This window comes from Trachurus japonicus, chromosome 6, assembly GCF_045865225.1.
Source record: "Trachurus japonicus isolate A0001 chromosome 6, Traja_1.0".
Classification (NCBI taxonomy): domain Eukaryota; kingdom Metazoa; phylum Chordata; class Actinopteri; order Carangiformes; family Carangidae; genus Trachurus; species Trachurus japonicus.
In genome coordinates, this window is record NC_140912.1 from 2,154,228 (window position 1) to 2,171,796 (window position 17,569).

Genomic DNA, 17,569 nt, shown 5'->3' on the forward strand with positions numbered 1-17,569 from the left:
AAATTGCGGCTTTGAGGGCTGGAAACAGCCTAAACAGCGGAACTTACATCCACTCCCATTCATTGCTGCCGTGGCGATGCGCGGACAGACGCAGCTACCGCAAAACAGGAGCGATTAAACTGAAAATCTTCAGATTCATTCTTTTAGACCTAAAATGATATGAAAATACACCCCTGAGTTGAATTCGCCTGGAATTGTCCTTTAATATAAGTCTTAAATAGTTATATCTTCCGACAGCAATCACTTACATAGAGTGTTTGGTCTGAAACACGGGTCTGCTCTGCTGTAAGCCTAGGAGAAAACTTTCCTTGTATCCTACAACCTTTATCCAATGAGGAGAGAGAACGGCATAAAGGGGCGGTCCTCTCTGTGTGTGCAGCCAAGGGATGCGCGTGAATGTGGTGACGTAGGGACGAGAGCGGGGACTGCTAACTCCATCTGCTGACAAGAAGTTAGCCAAAACCACCGGATCGCTTACTTCTGCTTTAATTAATGTAGCAGTAAAATGGATGCTAAATGAAAACCAACAATAGCCTATGGAAGAATATGAATTGCACAATAGCCTACAGTTTTCAGCTGGTCTGATAAACTGTCTGAAACATGTCTATGCCGTGTTTACATTTTTCTTTTTTAGCCTACAAGGTTATTTTGGTCAGGTCATTTACTTTTTTCCCCCTTATTTTTACTTTCACCCTTAAGCCACTATAAGGTAATGAATGTGGCCATGAAGGCATGGACATGCAACTAGGCCTATAGCTACAACACTCAGACTGTAATATTGTGATAGCTAATATTATTTCTGCTGAGTAACCCCTTAATTGGCATCACTTCGTTTTTTTCTTAATTATTAGTTTGGTAGGCTATAGGCTATTTCATACCAAGTTATGTGCTTTTAACCAATCTGTTATATTCTGTAGGCCTGCTGCACTCTTTCACTTGTTTAGTGATTAGATATTTAATAAAGGAAAAAGTAAACTCTGTGTATGCTACTGTCTTGTAAACTCCCTTATGACTTTGTTTAATTCGCCTGTCATTGTGTGGTCGGTGATCTATCATTGAAACATGTGTGTGGCCCCATGCAGCGCGTCGGCGCGTGGTGCAGCTGCGCGGGTGGAGGAAGCAGCTGAGGGTGAACTGAGGACATGTCCCGCGCTTCACGGTCACGGTGTCATTTACCCAGAGGTGAGACGGCCAATCAAATTCCGACGTAGCTACTGGCTGACGTCCCCCCCTCTCTCCCTCCCTCCCTCCCTTATCACCCTCCCTCTCTCTCTCCACACACACACAAACACGCGCGCACACACTGAACCTGGTGGCGTACGTAGACTTAAAACTGAAAGTGAGTCCCTCGGTGTCAGTTGTAGTTCACAGACCTCCTAGGCTACTTGTGTTTTCACCTCCATCGGCCCAGCCAGCAGCAGCAGCTCCGGACCGTCGCTATGTCCCTACCCGCGGTGTCCCGGTTGTTCAGGAACGCGCTGAAGACTCAGCTGGTCTCCGCAGCCAATCTCAATTCCAAACCTGCCAAACACAATATCTCCGTAGGGGTGAGTTCAGTTCATGCTCCATCCAACTGACCGACTTAACGCCAGCTCAGCAGGTATAGCCCTCTGTCTCCTGCAACAGGCTGTAGCCACACATGCACCAGACACCAACAACGGTCATTGTTGCAGGGCGAGGCGCATCTTGGCCCGACGCGCCGGAGGAGGACCCCCCTCCTGCAGGACGCACTTTCCTCAAACTGCGTCAGACTTGACTCATAATTAAACCTCTCATTCTGCAGATATCCATTTGGTGAAATTGTTCATATTTCCATCAGCCTGTTATTTTCTCTGCAAAATGCTGATATCGATAACTAATCAAATGAATTTATTTTTAACTCTCAAAATAAGTGCGTCAGTATCTCGCCATTATTCCGCCTTATTCCAACACGTACACCTCCCTGCCTGCCCAAATATAACAACATGCTACAGCTATTACTACCTCTGTATACATCATCTCCCCTAGAGCCGAACACCGACTAGAAGTTTTTTATTTCCAAACCTACTGTAGACTGCAGTGCACGAGTTAAATGCTGTTTATGCGACTGCAAGTGTAATAGTGTGTAGTGTGTTGAACAGCTGCCAACTATCTGACCTTGTTGCTGACCAAAGTCTGACAGAGTTGACCCGAACCGATTTACAATCAAAGATTATTCATTTGTATTATAGCCTATAAAATATTTCGGGACCGACCGAGTATCTGTGTTCAATGCGACACATATAATAAGGATAATCAATTATTTGCTCGGTTACATTTAGCTCGTCAGACTCAGAGGGAATGGCTTAATAATAAATCAAGGGCATGTTTATGGGACTGTAACAGAGACAAAGCTGCTGATTCAATTCACTTACAGGGTTAACTATGAGGACAGGGAAGTGTGAGGACACGGGGGAGTCTTATCTCTCAGTATGAAGCAAAAACTAAAATTAGCAAAAACCTCAATTGTATCCCATATTGCTTCTGCAGTTATGCTGCATTTTATCTCATCTGAAAGCATTGAAATGCTGTTGCCACAGTCAGCTACATAATCTACCTTTAAGATCTTTTAATCTGGTAAAAGATTCCGTCTTATTTTGTTGAGGTGGATTCTAGTGCAGTGCACTTTGGACTTACATGGTGGTTCTTTAGTTAGATACTTCCTGTTATACACCAGGAAGTCATAAGTCACAATAAAGTAGCCTGTGCTGATATGTATAACTAACAAATTTCCGTATAAACAGGCATCTTGAAGTTAAAAACATCTGAGACACACAGCCTACAAAAAGAACAACACACGCAGGAATGCTGATATACAGTACATACTAATTTCTGCTTTAAAAGGGACGCTGTGAAGTTTTCTTGCAAACAATGTTCCTGTTTATTCCCTATAAGTGTGTGGGTCCTTGTGTGCAAGATACAAACACACTCCCCTCACCAATATATCTACCCCATAGTGCCACCTGTGGATAAAAACTTTATTTATCTATCTTTAAACCTAGAGTGCATGCCTCTATGTTGACATAGCTGCTGGTACAGTTGCCATTTGCCATTTTCTGAGACAGGAAATACTGGTATGTCCATGTTACCATGTAACCAACCAATGCATGGTGTTGATACAGCTTTATATACCTATTAGTTAACATTCAAATGAACTGAACAATGAGCAAACCCTAGTGAATGTCCAGGCAGTTGTATCATTGGAGAATACATTAAATAAATAATTGAGAATAAAATAAAAGGACACAACACAACACAACACAACATAACATAACATAACATAACATAACATAACATAACATAACATAACATAACATAACTTAACTTAACATATACAGTGGGGTTAGAAAATCAGTGAATAGAAAAATTGAAGGACATGCATTTGGATGCAATATATCAAGAAGGTAAAGAATGATGTTACCACTTCTGGCACAAACATTCACTTGATGAACTCATTCAAATTTGGTGGTCAAAGGTCAAGGTCGCTGTGACCTCACAAAACACATTTTTGGTTATAGCTTAAAACTTCATGTACTCATTATGACACAATTTAACTTAAATGTTTCAAATGAGATGATGTGTCTCATTGAAGTTGACCTAGAGGATATAAGGTCAGTTTCACTGTGTTGAAACTCAGGAAGGAGAGGCTGTCTGTGACCATATGACCTGGTAGTTGACTCACTGGTGCCAGAAACAAGCGCATGGAGGTGATTCTAGTTTTTCTTACATTCTTTTCCTCAATCGTCAACCATCTTTTTGTGTCTGTGTCCTGCAGGAGCAGGCGATAGCGATGGTAGTCCTGACGGTGACCATCCTGGGTCCCTCCGGCTGGGTTCTGGCTCACATGGAGGACTACAAGACCAGATAGAGGAGGGAGAGCAGACGATGATCGTGGTCCAGGTTAAGATGCGGGCCAGTCAACCCAACTCCTCCAAGTCTCTGCTGTGTTGTTCCCCGGCCGCTGAGATGGGAGCTCAGCCTTCTGTTTCTTTCCAGCTGAGCTGTTATAATGTACATCTGTGCACCTCTTAACCTCTTATTATAATAAATACATATTCAGTGTGTAGAAACCCAACTCAGTGTGTGTGCTTGGTAATAAGTGAAATGACAATGAGAAGGAAGACAGAGGTTAACTGTAAGTACATGTTGATGCTTTCTCTTATTTGTTGATTACAGTTAATGTTTGGGTGTCAGAAAATGCTGGCAAATCATCACAGCTTCACAGAGTCCATGGTGACATCTCAAAAAGCTATTTGTCTGATCAATAGTCTCAAAGCCAAAGCCATTCTGTCTATAATGATTTGAATCTCTGAAAGGGATTAGTTTCTGCCAATCAACTAATGGATTAATTTACAGTTGTTTCCACACTAAAGGAATAATTCTACATACAACATACAGTGTATATAGATAGATAGACAAAAACACCTCTTTCATTAGAAAGTATTTCTTATATTTTCAAATGTTATCACTAGATGGCACTGCTGCGCTATTGGGTAGAAATACTCTACTACGACTATCTATCCTTCTACTGAACTGAAGTGAAGATTTTTTAAAAGTTAGAGACCAAAAAGTCAGAATTAGATGAATATACTTTCTGCTGGTCATTTTTAAGGGTGTTTTGGGTTTTGATGAAGAAAGCAGTGAAGTAATTTAAGGAGGGACATGGTCGATAAGAATTTTAGAAATGAATATAACCCAGTGTCTTCCACACCTTACACAGAGAGGATGGAGAAATGGCGCAGCAATGTGTGTTGTTGTAACTTTCTCATCTTAAAGCAGAGTGATACAGTAAATTGAATCCAGGTGCTTCAGAGTCACAGATGAAGCAGCTGTGAGAATGTCGCGACAATCCAGCACTGATTAAAAAAATAAGTTGCCTCATTAGAATTTCACTATAATGAAGAGGAAAAGAGAGGATTTATAAGAGAAACCAATTTCCTTTCCGAGAGTAAATATTCAATATTTATTTTTCATCAGTCCAAAAAATCCAAGTACTTATATTCAGTCTCTTGATCAATATTTGTACCCTTATTGGGAGAGGCAATAGGGTATTTATGTGTTTGGATCTGGTGAAAAGCATGCATTTCCAAATCTGCATTAAGAACCAGTTTATTGTTGTTCAGTGCAACCTGTAGATTAGAAAAACACTGTTAGAGGGAATAAACAGTGGAGTGCATCATTTGCAATACAATACAAACAATATGTTGAATACAAACAATATGTATATATAAGTTATCAAACCTTACCTGACCAAATCAAACATCTAGCGATCCACTGAACAAACAGTATACAGTGTTTTATTATTTATCAGGTAATTTTCAAACACTGACTCGTAATTCAGACCAGATTGATGCAAATATCCAAATGTGATGATCAATAAGGTGAAATGTAAATGTTATGATCTCACTGGAGTTACACACTAACACACAAAATTTTAGTAAGTTAGATATGTGATGCAGATCAAACACTAGTTCATGTCTGATGAGTGGATCAATGTTTGGTTTGGTTTTTATGCCCTGTCATGCTCACATGAGAGTCTCCTCATGTTATTCTGAGCTGCCGTGATGAAGAGAGAAAACGCTTCATCACAGGATCCTGTGGGATTAAAGAATCTGTGTTCAGCTACAAATTGAGCAATAGAAGTTATTATTGAGTCTGAAAATCTCTACTCTGTTTGTTAGAAGGTCTTTTGTAAAAACCAGAGTGGACACATGGAAAAACTACCCACTGATTTATAAAAGCAGCAGTCCAGAGGGAAATACACAACCTGAAACTGAACCTTAAAAGAAATGTCAGGACTTTTGCAACTGTCTATGTGTGTGCGTGTGTGTGTGCGTGCATGTGTCCATATGAGTCACCTAATGAGCCTTTTTAGTAGTCATACAGGACTAAATTACTGGTCGTGATGTGTGTGATGAGCGGTTCAGGACAAAAGAATGAGGAACAGAGAGAGTAAAAGGGGAATACCACATTAGGATGAATAATCCTGCAAATCCACACAGGAGTTACAGAGGGTGATGTTTGGTGCGCCAACAGACTGGGATTACCTCATCACATTTTAATGTCTGTTAGTTGTCGCAACAATAAATAAAATCACGTTGGCTGATAACATTTGAATTTGTCTCCCTAACAAAGTCTTTTAAATCCCAGTCACATGTTTCAGTTGAAGGACTGTGGGTTTGTCAGAGAAGATCATAAGAAGCACACAGAGATGTTCCCACAAAGAGAGTCAGCCATTATAGCTTCTCTTCCTAAATAACACATAATTGCCGTGTCACGTTGTAATGTGTTTAGATGGCGGGCGTGCAGCTCCATCTGAAGATGACCAGAATGACGAGTGATTAAGTGTAATTTGCACATATTATTAATAGAAGGGGGTGACAGTGTGGTGCTAATCATCTGCTGGCTTCAGTGGAGAGGACAGACAATTAGCTCTGTGATCAAATCTACAAACCCAGTACAATGAGTCGATGTTTAGCTGTTTGATTACACTCGCCATTGGAGCTGCGAGTGTTTCCTCTCAGACTTCTCAACTTGATTCAAGTCCAACTTCATTTGATATTTATTATATTACTGTCACCAAAAGTAAGGCAATATCATCCTCGTGCAAATTACATGTAGGCTATTCATTTAAATACACAAACTGGAGGTGACATTCAGAGAAATTACTGAAAAGACAGTAAAACAGCGGCTTAAACAGTTACATTTAAGTACAACAACAGCAAAAAAAAAAAAACACAATTTACAATGCATCAAATGGAACCCACCTGTCTCTCAGAGCCCCTATTGAAATTATACACAACTTCAAGACATAAGACATAAGAGGGGGTTCAGTAAAAATGAATTCTCTGCACAGAAGAGAGTTTGTTTTGAAACCAGGACATACATTTGTTTTCATTCTTGTATCATAACATGCATTATCTCTACATTTTATTTCATTAGGAATGGTCTAGACATTACCACGTTATAGAGACATTCACCAAAGAAAGGGAACGGGGGTTAGAAGTGCTGAAGGCTTGATGATGATGCTGGTTGAGCAAAGATTTCACAGGACTCCATCTAAAAGACAAAACACAGGGTCACAGCAAAGAATTGAAAACAACTGACGAGGTTCAGCTCCTCTTTGTTCGTTACCTGCCGAAATCAAGCTGGGTGAATGATATCAATGATGCTTTCCCACATCTGGAAGGAAGAAGCACTGAATTACTTATGTTTGCTCTCTGTGATTGCAAAATGAACCAGAGCTTTAGCTTTCTGAACTAATTCCATTTTTCTGTCCAGGACTGGGCTGCGGCCCCATGTTTGATCCTGGTCTTTCTCTAACTCCTGAGCCCTGACCCTCCCCTCCTTTGTGAACCTCCTGATTCTTAATTAAATTTTGTGCACATGTATTAGTGACTGCTGTTCAAGCTGACAGAGGAGAGTTTCCTGATAAAAAGGTGACCTCAATCCACAGGTAAAGACAATATTGAAATTACCTGCGCTGATTCACATGATAATTGCAATAGAAATCAGTGTGTTGCCCATTTAACTACAATCACCAGTAATTGCATTAAAGTAGGCTAGGACTTATCTAGAATCTAAAACAGTGATTCCCAAACTGGGGTACTTGTACCCACTAGGGGTACGCAAAGTGATGGGGTACGCGGAAAAATAAATAAAATTACAGTCTGAGGTGCCCACTCACATTGCCATGACCATAACTTTCAACTGTCTGAGCATTTGCACGATATAAAATAAGATAAAATTATTCTTTATTTGTCCCACAGTGGGGAAATTGACAGGGTTGCAGCAGCAGACAAATGTATAGGACAGATAATAAAAAGCAGATAATAGCAATAGCAGTAAAAAGAAAGCAGTATTTGTATTAGAGTATGATTAAAGCAGAAGTAGCCTAAGCGATCCGGTCATTTTGGCTAATGCTGCATTCCAGGCAGGCTTTTGAAACCGTAAATTACAGCTTCAAGTCACGACTTACGACTTTGTGGCGTTCCAGGCAACCCACTCGTGTTTTTCCGACCTGTTTTACCTGTGAAATTCACTATAACGGCCACTCGTAACTTCCGACCCGTGAACTCGTACCAGATCGAACTGGTACGACTTCACAGGTCGGAAAAACACGAGTTACGGGTTGCCTTGAACGCACCATAAGTCTTGTCAGCCGATGGAGTTAGCAGCCCCCGCCCTCGTCATGGATCTATTGGTCCTTGTCCCTACGTCACCACATTCAGGCGCATCCCTTGGCTGGAGAGGGACCTGTGTGCAGGGACATGGGCGCCGCCATTAGCCCAGCTGATCCATACCGGAAGTCACGACCGGAAGTTGCTCTTCTTCGTGTATATTATTTCTATGTTATTCTAAGAACCCCCTCTCTCTCTGGCCTGTCTAGCCTCTACCTGCTCTTTTTACTAAACTTAACCAACTCCTTTCTTCATTGCCTAACCCTAACCAAAGCACCCACCAACGACATTTCATTTATTTTTTTTCTCTCTCTCCTGGTCTGCTGTCAGCAGGAGCGGCGCTAGCCATTAGCCGTTAGCCGCTAGCCGTTCGGCGCTAGCCGTTAGCCGTTCGGCGCTAGCCGTTAGCCGTTAGCAGCGTTTTTTAAATAACTCAATAACTTAATAAACGATCCATGCAAAAAAATATTTTATAGCTCAATCATGTTGTAACTAAGATATCCGCTGGAAAACAATATTTTATTATGGACCATTGAGTTACTGAGTTATTTTTTTTTATCTACATAGAAATAATATACACGAAGAAGAGCAACTTCCGGTCGTGACTTCCGGTATGGATCTGGGCTAATGGCGGCGCCCATGTCCCTGCATACGGGTACTCTTGCTTGGCTGCACACACAGCCCTTCATGCCGTTCTCTCTCCTCATTGGATAAAACTTGTAGGATACGAGAAAAGTTTTCTCCTCGGCTCAGAGCAGAGCAGAGTGACTGAGAGACCCGTGTTTCGGTCCAAACACTCTATGTAAGTGATTGCTGTCGGAAGATATAACTATTTAAGACTTATATTAAAACAAAAATATCGCTTACTTCTGCTTTAATATTATGATAAAGACAAATAATAATAAGAAATTATATATAGTATATATATACTATAGATAGATAGATAGATAGATAGATAGATAGATAGATAGAGAGATAGAGAGATAGAGAGACAGACACACACACAAACATTTGAATTATGTTTAATGCTGAGAGCAGCTCTTATTGTGGAGTCTGACAGCTGCAGGGAGGAAGGACCTGTGCTTGTTGAAGCTCTGGTCAAAAAAATTAAAATTGAATGTGCACAGGAGTAGGGGGCATGGCTAGAGGTCAAATGTCTGAAGGGGTACGAGAGTATGGAAAGTTTGGGAACCACTGATCTAAAAGATTGTGGGAGTTGTTTCTTATACACTGAAGTATTGATTAGGAATTTAAAGGACCCCAAGAGAAGTAACCATAGTTCTAGTACAAGGGCTAAATGGGGGTCTAATAAATTTGGAGATTGTTTTAAACAGACGGCCCATCCAGAACCACTGAAGCCCATAATAATTGATTTGCATTTAGAGACTTGTGGCTGCCATCTTTTCAGAAACTCTAATCCTCAGAGGGTGGGACATGATAGCTACGAAAGCTAAATTTCTGCTTCATCCACAAAAAGAAGCGCCTAAATGCATTATTCTTCTTCCTCTTCCTTTTTTTCTCGTCCTCCTCTTCCTCTATAGGAGACTTGCTCTCGCCTGAAAAACATATGTTAAGTGCTTCAGCTCTCTGTGGCAGAATTACTGTAACAACAATGCCAAAACCCTCCATATTTCACATTAAAGGAGAATTCCGGTCATTTTTGACCCCTAAATCTTTGTCCTAATGGTCACCCAGTGTTGGGGGGAGCAAAAATCGCGACTAAAATTGATGCAGGCAAACCAGAGTTATGACATTTTGTGGCGGTGTCCCGCCCCTAAATACTTCTTAAGCCTGGTTTATGCTTAGGACTGTGATTGATCCGCTCAGAACGTCAGTGTGGTAAATTCACCCGTTCAGCCTCGACTGGTCAGACAGACCACCTCCGCAAACGTATTCGTCGTTGCCTGCGCTTCAACATTTGCAATAAAAGCGTATTTTTTTTCAGTTTCCATTATTTCTGTGACTGGAAGCAACGCGTTCCCTCGACGCAGAACTTTGAATGCTCAACGACGGTGTCGGGTCTACGCCGTATCGTCGATGCGATGCGGAAGCATAAGCTTATTGGTTGAAAAGTACACGCTGCTTTCTGTTGACAAACAAGTTATCAGAGAGAGGAGAATATGAGAGGAATAAAATAAAAAAAACACTCCAAGATGTGAAAAACGGCAACCAGGAAATGCCAGAAATCTCAAAATAGCGCTGCAAGCAATAATTTGATTGGTTTGGATTCTGAACCAATAGAATATACTTGCGACAAAATCGTCACACTGCATATCAGGACACCTTTGCGCGAGTTTTCGTCGCCGTTTCGCTCGCTCGGTCAGGACCATGGCTAGACGGCGCTAGGGATAGCAACAACGCTAACCTATGGGGGCAATTCTTTCAACCACAACAAACACTCAAAAAACAATCAAATATCTATGGTACATGAGTGCAATCCTTATGACACACCACTGAACTCATATAGCCCTCTCTTCCTCCTTCTCTTCCCCCCATATCCCTGCCGGACTGTAGAACATAGGGCGCTGGACGTCATTTATCTTTTCTTTTTTTCTCTCTCTCTCTCTCTTTTTTTTCTCTCTCTCTCATGTCTGTCCCTTCTTCTTTGTGTGTATATCTTGTTGCTGCTTTCTTGGCCAGGCCTTGCTTGTAAAAGAGATTTTTTTTTTATCTCAAGCAATCTGGTAAAATAAAGGTAAAATAAAAAATAGTGTACAGTAAAGTGTTTGTTTCTGTGGCGGGGAGAGCAGGCGCTCTGCGATTGGATAGTAATGTCTTTCCAGGATGTTTCTGAGTTAGGCTGAGGTGAGTGACTACATGCATAAACACAATGTTTATAGCCTACTGTTTATGTATGAGTTCAGTGGTGTCTCGTAAGGATTTGAGTCATGTAGGCTACCATAGATATTTGATTGTTTTTTGAGTGTTTGTTGTGGTTGAAAGAATTGCCCCCATAGGTTAGCGTTGTTGCTATCCCTAGCACCGTCTAGCCATGGTGTAACTCCAGTTTGCCTGCATCAATTTTAGTCACGGTTTTTGCTCCAACCAACACTGGGTGACCATCAGGACAATGATTTAGGGGTCAAAAATGACCATAATTCTCCTTTAAGTTGAGGTGTGTATTTCATACCTAATATGGTGTCCTCTAACTTTGTGCTGAGAGTCCGGATCTCCTCGGTGTCCTCGGGTTCATCAGGATCCAGATAAACTGTTTCACAACTCTTTGATGTGACGTCATCCCGAGCATCCTGGTAAGACCTGAACACAGACAAAGGATCTTAACATGTTGCATATCATATCTCAGCTTCTCACACACATTAGAGGAGCACTTGTATCCTGAGCACACAAATATCTCACCACAGCAGGAAGAGACAAAGATAAAACAATAACTAGCCTACTGAACTTGTCACTGAGGCTTCTGCTTGGCTCACAGGATGCTGGCTGCAGGACGTTCACGTTCCCGTAGCTCCGTGTGATGAAGGGATGGCTCAGGACCGCCCTTGGAGTGATCCTGCTGCTGACGTCCACCTGTAGCATTGCTTTTAGCAAGCAAATGCCCTGCGAGCATCCTTCACCATCACCTTCCATCTCTCCACTCAACTGAACAGACAAATCAACAACAGTTATTTACCTGGTTTATGAAATCATAAAATTGTAGAGTCACAAACTGCAAATGACTAAATTTCATACTGTTTTCATATCATCTAGGGAGCTGAAGACTAATTCCTTGTTGTAGAATGAAATCCTATTTTTCCAGTACTCATTGTCTGACTAAAAGGCAGAGAGAGAGAAAGAGAAAAGAAATAACAACGACTTAAAGGGACAACGAGGAGTTTTCTCCGTCGGCAGAACGAAAAATTCCGCGACAATAAAAAAGTCTCATATTAATGTGGATGAATCTACGTTACCCACACTTGTTAATGGGCCCATTTTCGATAAATATATCGTTTTGTCTCTATCGTTATGTTGTTATTATTAGTGGTGGCGGAAATGCTGGGCGAGCCGACCAGCGTTTCCTTACTTTCGGTTTCGTGGCTAGTCATGAGAATAACGCCGCCAAATCACCGTTTATGGTCGGAACTACGACGGTATCTGATCGTCTTCGAACCTCTGACTTTAATTCTTGATGAATGAAAACATGAGTCTGTCTTGCGCCGGTCAAAGAATTTCACGGTGCGTGGAGGCTCATAAATGTAGTGTGAAAATGCTTCGCTTTCCAAAACTCCTCGTTGTCCCTAAACCATAAATGTTACAGTAAACCTCACAAAGTCAAGGATGAGTTCATTCTTGATAAAAGTTAAAGATAATACCTTAAGGGTCCACTTATTGTGTGAATTCTTGAAGAAGAAATCATTTGTTTTCAGTGCAGCATCTAGAATATGGTCTGCTGGTTGCCCTAAGAGTTTGCAGATAGTCTTTATCTGGAGGGAAAACACGGGGTCACATCAGACTATTGAACATGACAAAAATCCAGTCCCACTTATTCTTCACATGGTGAATTCAGGCTGTGTGAGGGAAATGAATGATGTATATGTCTAGAAGAAGCATACTTACCTGACAGTATTCAAAGAATGATGGGAAAATAAAAACGTTAAACATCATCAACCCCAACAGAATCCCAAGAGACCACATGTCAATGGCTTCATCGTAGGGGAGTCCCAACATAATCTCTGGGGCTCTATGAGAAAAAGCAGCATTTAAATATCTGTTTCTAAAAGCACACTGGATATTGTAAACATACTCTAATACACTGGTTTCCACACTGTGAGAAGTGATTGGCCCGGTAACAGGACCTTTCATGTTGTCTGGGGTTTAACCACTTATGACCTTTTGAACCATTTGAGTCTGATTAAAAGGTTACATGTATGATCCATAAAAACTGGAATGGTTACAGGAAGGAATGAGCAACATCAAGGATTAAAAAGAAAGAGAGTCAAGGAACAGACATTAAATCAATACTAGGGGAGACCGGGGATGGTTTTAACAGTTTTTACATTTCCGTCTGTATCTGGGAGTTCTTTTAAGCAAGTGTGTTCAACATGTGAGACAAACTAGTTACATGTGTCTGCTATTTAAATGGCGTGGCTGCCACACAAACAGAAAATGCATGGTTTAGCCTCAAACACCCTATTGTGTGGGTTAGTTGTAACGCACCTGAGGTGAAACCTCAGGGTGAGATGTAACATTATTAGATAAGTATTGTGGTAAAAACTTGATATTGAAAGTGTATTCAACACTTAAATTACTTTTTAACATACACATATTAACATTCCTGATTGGAGATATTGGAAGTGTTGCAACTGACCTACAGTATGTAGACCCCCAGTCAATAAAAAATCAATTGGTTTTAGGGCCTTTTCCTACCGTGCACCCTATTTATGGAATAGTCTCCCACTGCATATCAAACAATCCACTTCCACTGTAATTTTTAAAAACTAACTAACCATCCCCAGTCTCCCCTATTTAATTATTATTTACTGTAAATGAAAGAGCTCTTAGAAAATATTTCTGGCCTCGATGTTTTTGGATTGGATGTAGGCTACCAACATGTTTGAGAGCTTCAAGTGGAGCATGAGTTCAAGGCCGTATAGGGAACCAGTGTTCTAGTAGAATTAAATGCAGTTTCTCTATAAACGTCACCTATAAAAAGAATGTTGGTGTCGAGAGCCCACCACAGCGTCTGATCTATGAAAAGCCAACCCGAAATCAATGACTTTCAAGATCCATTGTTGTTCCTTGTCCTTCACTAACATGACGTTGTCCAGTTTAAGGTCTCCATGTATCACTCCAACTCTCTTTAGTCCGTCAAATGCTGTAGCCAACTGCAAGAACATGGTGAGCAATACAATTAAGAGCTGTAAAGTGTTGATTTTTACAACAGATCTGTCAGTGTGACACAGCACCTGCTGTATGAAGAGTCTAATTTCCTCTAAAGGCAGTCGTCTCCCTTGCATATAGTGCAACAAATCTGTTTCTAGTATCTCCAACACTAGTCCAACAGAAGATCCCATGTGGTACCACCCGTAGAACTTTACGATGTTGGACTGGTCCAGGTTGTGACTCATCAATTCGTTCAATATACGCGCCTGGAGATTTGAAATGTTTAGGTGTAAACAGATGTGTTCTTATCTTTAGTTTGAATTCAGATGTGACCTTCATCTTCTGTGATGATCAGAATACCAAAGTTAATCAACCTCCCTTGTTGCGTACTTGACATGTGTGGAGAATTTAATGGCCACGTTTTCTCCAGTGTCTCTTTTCTTGCACTTTGCCACTGTGCCAAAGCCCCCACTTCCTAGAAAGTTAAGCAGCTGATAGTTGCTGGGGATTGGGTACACATCTGGACCCCTCCTGTCTGACATTGTTAATTGATAAATGTGCTGAAAACAAAAAGGGAAAGGTCAAAAAAATGAAGAAATAGAAGGATTTTACTGTCATTCATCTCATTCTCATCTCTTTAAATGCCATGAACTTGATTTATTTCATGTTTTTCTGAGATTTCATTTAAATCCAGTTAAATCCTAATGTAGAAACATGTTGTTAGCACTATTGTCCAACATTTGACCTAAAAAACAACAACAATAAACAATTGTTAGAGTGTATTGAATTGAAACAAATTTCTGGGGGTTTTCCCACTTCTTAGCTCTGGTTTTCTGTTGCAACATAACTGGACCATAGACATAAACAGCGTCTTACCGAGTTTAATTCCAAATTTTGTCTCCTCAGTTCATCCTCGAAAATTGGTAACTGATTGTATGGATCTACAGGTAGTGTGAGGTCCACTTGTAAACAGTGAAGTGACTGATATCTTAGTGACTCTGTCTCTTGGATTCCACCTCCTCTTTGTGACGAGGTTCTGAACTTGACTGTTCTAGAACTCAGGTTGTGACGTACACTACACAACAAATATCATATGTGAACAGTAAATATTTGTGTCTCTGAAAAGAGTAGCTATGTTTTATTGTTTTGTTCTATGTTTTATTTTCATATTACACTTCTGGTCCTTCCTCCTCATTTTCCTCTAATATGCATTGTCTTCTATGCTTAGGGGTTCTCAACTAGTCTCACTCTGGGACCCACATTTTCCCATAGTCATTAAGTTGCGACCCACTTTTATAGAATTCAAACCTTTTTTTTTTAAAGCCTTTAAAAAACTAATTTTGCTCTTTATTGAGCAAAGTGCATTTCAGGGCACATGAATGAAACTGAGGAGGACCATGACAACTGTACGGAAGTGAATAAAAAAATATCAAACTGCACAAAATGGAGACCAGCAAAATGATATATTTGATTTCTAATGCATCTCTGCATTCAGAGCATATCCACAAAATTGAATAAATATCAAATTGCACAAAATAAAGACCCACAAAACAAGGTATTTTCACTGCATTCAGGCCACATTAATAAGAAACTGATATCTTTGCATTCAGAGCAAATGGAGCAAATAATAAGAAACTGAGGAGGACCATTACAACTGCATGTGTTCACGTGTCTCGTGTGCCTTTCAAAATAAGTTATTTTTCAAAATAAAAGACATGTCCAACATCAGATGTGCATTAAATATTATTTACTTTTTAACATTTAATAAGACAGGCACCAGTCAGGTAGCCTCGTAAACCAGCCTCTCGCGGAAATGCATTTCATTTCATTTCTCGGGAGAGTCTGGCCTCATCCCCCCTCTAAGCGTTTGGGGTGGGCGGGAGTAGTAGCAAAGACGGTTTAATATCTTTGGTAGTAGCGTTTACAGACAACCCCATTCAGCCAATCAGCAAGTTGGTGTAGTGACGGGGCTTTGCACCAGTCGGTCCCTGATTGGCCAACGTGCTGTGTCAATCACAGTGGGCGACGCTGATTGGCTCGGCCTTCTGAGGGTTTCAGTCCAAATGCTTAGAATGGGGATGAGGCCAGACTCTCCCGAGAAATGAAATAAAATGCATTTCGGCGAGAGGCTGGTTTACGAGGCTACCAGTCAGGAACCTAAAACCAAACTCTGAGCATAATGTCAATTTAAGTTCTGATCCCATACAGTGTAGCCATGGTGTTTCTGGACAGGTGATAGGTGTGTTTACAAATTCTGTGAAAAATGTCATTTTTCATCTGGCCGTGTCTGCCCATCGAACCCTTTTCAATTGCACACCTAACCTTCATAAGTGGATCTTAGCAAGTTTTTGACATGTGGAAGAGGAGCTATGTTATTGTCAGTTCACTGATCTGCTCTCAGGTCTCAGAAAGTAAAAAAAAAAAAAAAGAGGAGATATATATAAAAACTTGTTTTAACCTTAAAATGATATTTTCTAAATAACTTTGACATATTGACTTGTAACAAGGCAAATGCCCCCTACCATTGACGCAGTGTGCCTGGCTGGCCTGATAGCTTTGATTGCGTGCCTATGGCTTTCCCATGAGGACAGTTGTGAATGGATACAGGTCTGAGAGATATGAATGAGGGAACCAGATTTGTAGAGTGAGGTGAAGAAGAGATCAACGTGAGGAATGATCTTCTTATATACTCATGAATGTAAACAAAGACGTTTCTACAATACACTGTACCGTTTTGTTGTAATGAAAAAAAACTATCATAAACCTCATCCGCATAAACAGGATATTGTGCTCATCCCAGAGATGGAGGAAGGAGACACTTCTTTAGAGGACAAAGGACTGAACTTCTACAATGAGCGGTCCTGATGTGGCCTCCTCTCTCTCTGATGTTCGTCATTCAACACAAATAGAACTTTAATCTGAAATTTCTGCTGTTTTTCCTGTTCCTGTTTTTGTGTGTGACCCTGAGAGTCCTTAGATCTCAAATGGATTTCAGGTGAGCGTGTGTATGTGTGTGTGTGTGTGTGTGTGTGTGTGTGTGTGTGTGTGTGTCGGTGTGGAGCCCAGGATGATCCCAGCCTCTCTAAATGCTAATGATGTTTGTAGGTGAGTGATGAGAGTTTCCAGAGAGCCTTACTTCAGACCAGCAGGGAAGCTCAAGGAATATAATGAAACTACAGCTGCTGACGCTTCCTCATTTCATAATAAAATAATCACAGGGGCCCGGCAGGAGTTAGCCTCAGATTTATAAACTGGCCTACCTGAGCAGACCTTGTGTGCCTCATGTGTCATCTTTTTAAGTAAAGATGTGTGTAGAAGACACCCTCAGTTTGCTCTGAAGACAAAAAGATTCAATTTAGATCAAAGAGAAAATAAAGGTGTAGAGTAAAATTATGACCCAGACTGTTGAATGTTAGTTGGTTTTTAATCAGTTTATAAACTCTATTCCTAAAGGGATAGTTCAACATTTTAGCATTGCCATAATCCCTATAGTTTTAGGAGTAGGTTTGTTACCTTTAATTTGTCAGTGCAAGCTATTTTTGGAATGGCAG

General features: G+C 40.7%; 2 protein-coding genes across 2 annotated transcripts; one reads left to right on the forward strand and one right to left on the reverse strand.

Moving 5' to 3' along the window:
- Window positions 1-1,272: 1,272 nt before the first annotated feature.
- Window positions 1,273-4,088, forward strand: cox8b (cytochrome c oxidase subunit 8B). The gene is made up of 2 exons (XM_085778262.1): window positions 1,273-1,547; window positions 3,794-4,088. The coding sequence occupies exons 1-2, from the start codon at window positions 1,440-1,442 to the stop codon at window positions 3,884-3,886; spliced, it is 201 nt and encodes a 66-aa protein (XP_085634388.1). The 5' UTR covers window positions 1,273-1,439; the 3' UTR covers window positions 3,887-4,088.
- A 5,242-nt stretch (window positions 4,089-9,330) lies between these two features.
- On the reverse strand, window positions 9,331-14,915 carry LOC146985339 (homeodomain-interacting protein kinase 1-like). The gene is made up of 10 exons (XM_085780540.1): window positions 14,895-14,915; window positions 14,393-14,578; window positions 14,102-14,284; window positions 13,839-14,020; window positions 12,753-12,876; window positions 12,509-12,619; window positions 11,889-11,969; window positions 11,602-11,798; window positions 11,329-11,456; window positions 9,331-9,754 (listed from the first exon to the last, which is right to left on the reverse strand). Exons 2-10 carry the CDS (start codon window positions 14,558-14,560, stop codon window positions 9,612-9,614), a joined length of 1,317 nt encoding a protein of 438 aa, XP_085636666.1. The 5' UTR covers window positions 14,561-14,578; window positions 14,895-14,915; the 3' UTR covers window positions 9,331-9,611.
- Window positions 14,916-17,569: the final 2,654 nt, after the last annotated feature.

Bases quoted from the DNA above. Each gene is read 5' to 3' on its own strand.
- LOC146985339 (XM_085780540.1), bottom strand. From the start codon at position 14,560: ATGTCAGACAGGAGGGGTCCAGATGTGTACCCAATCCCCAGCAACTAT. The intron at 12,620-12,752 runs GTAAGTATGCTT...TTTTCCCTCCAG, and splicing joins CATTCTTTGAATACTGTCAG to ATAAAGACTATCTGCAAACT. The intron at 11,970-12,508 runs GTATTATCTTTA...TCTGCCTTTTAG, and splicing joins ACAATAAGTGGACCCTTAAG to TCAGACAATGAGTACTGGAA.
- cox8b (XM_085778262.1), top strand. From the start codon at position 1,440: ATGTCCCTACCCGCGGTGTCCCGGTTGTTCAGGAACGCGCTGAAGACT. The intron at 1,548-3,793 runs GTGAGTTCAGTT...TGTGTCCTGCAG, and splicing joins AACACAATATCTCCGTAGGG to GAGCAGGCGATAGCGATGGT.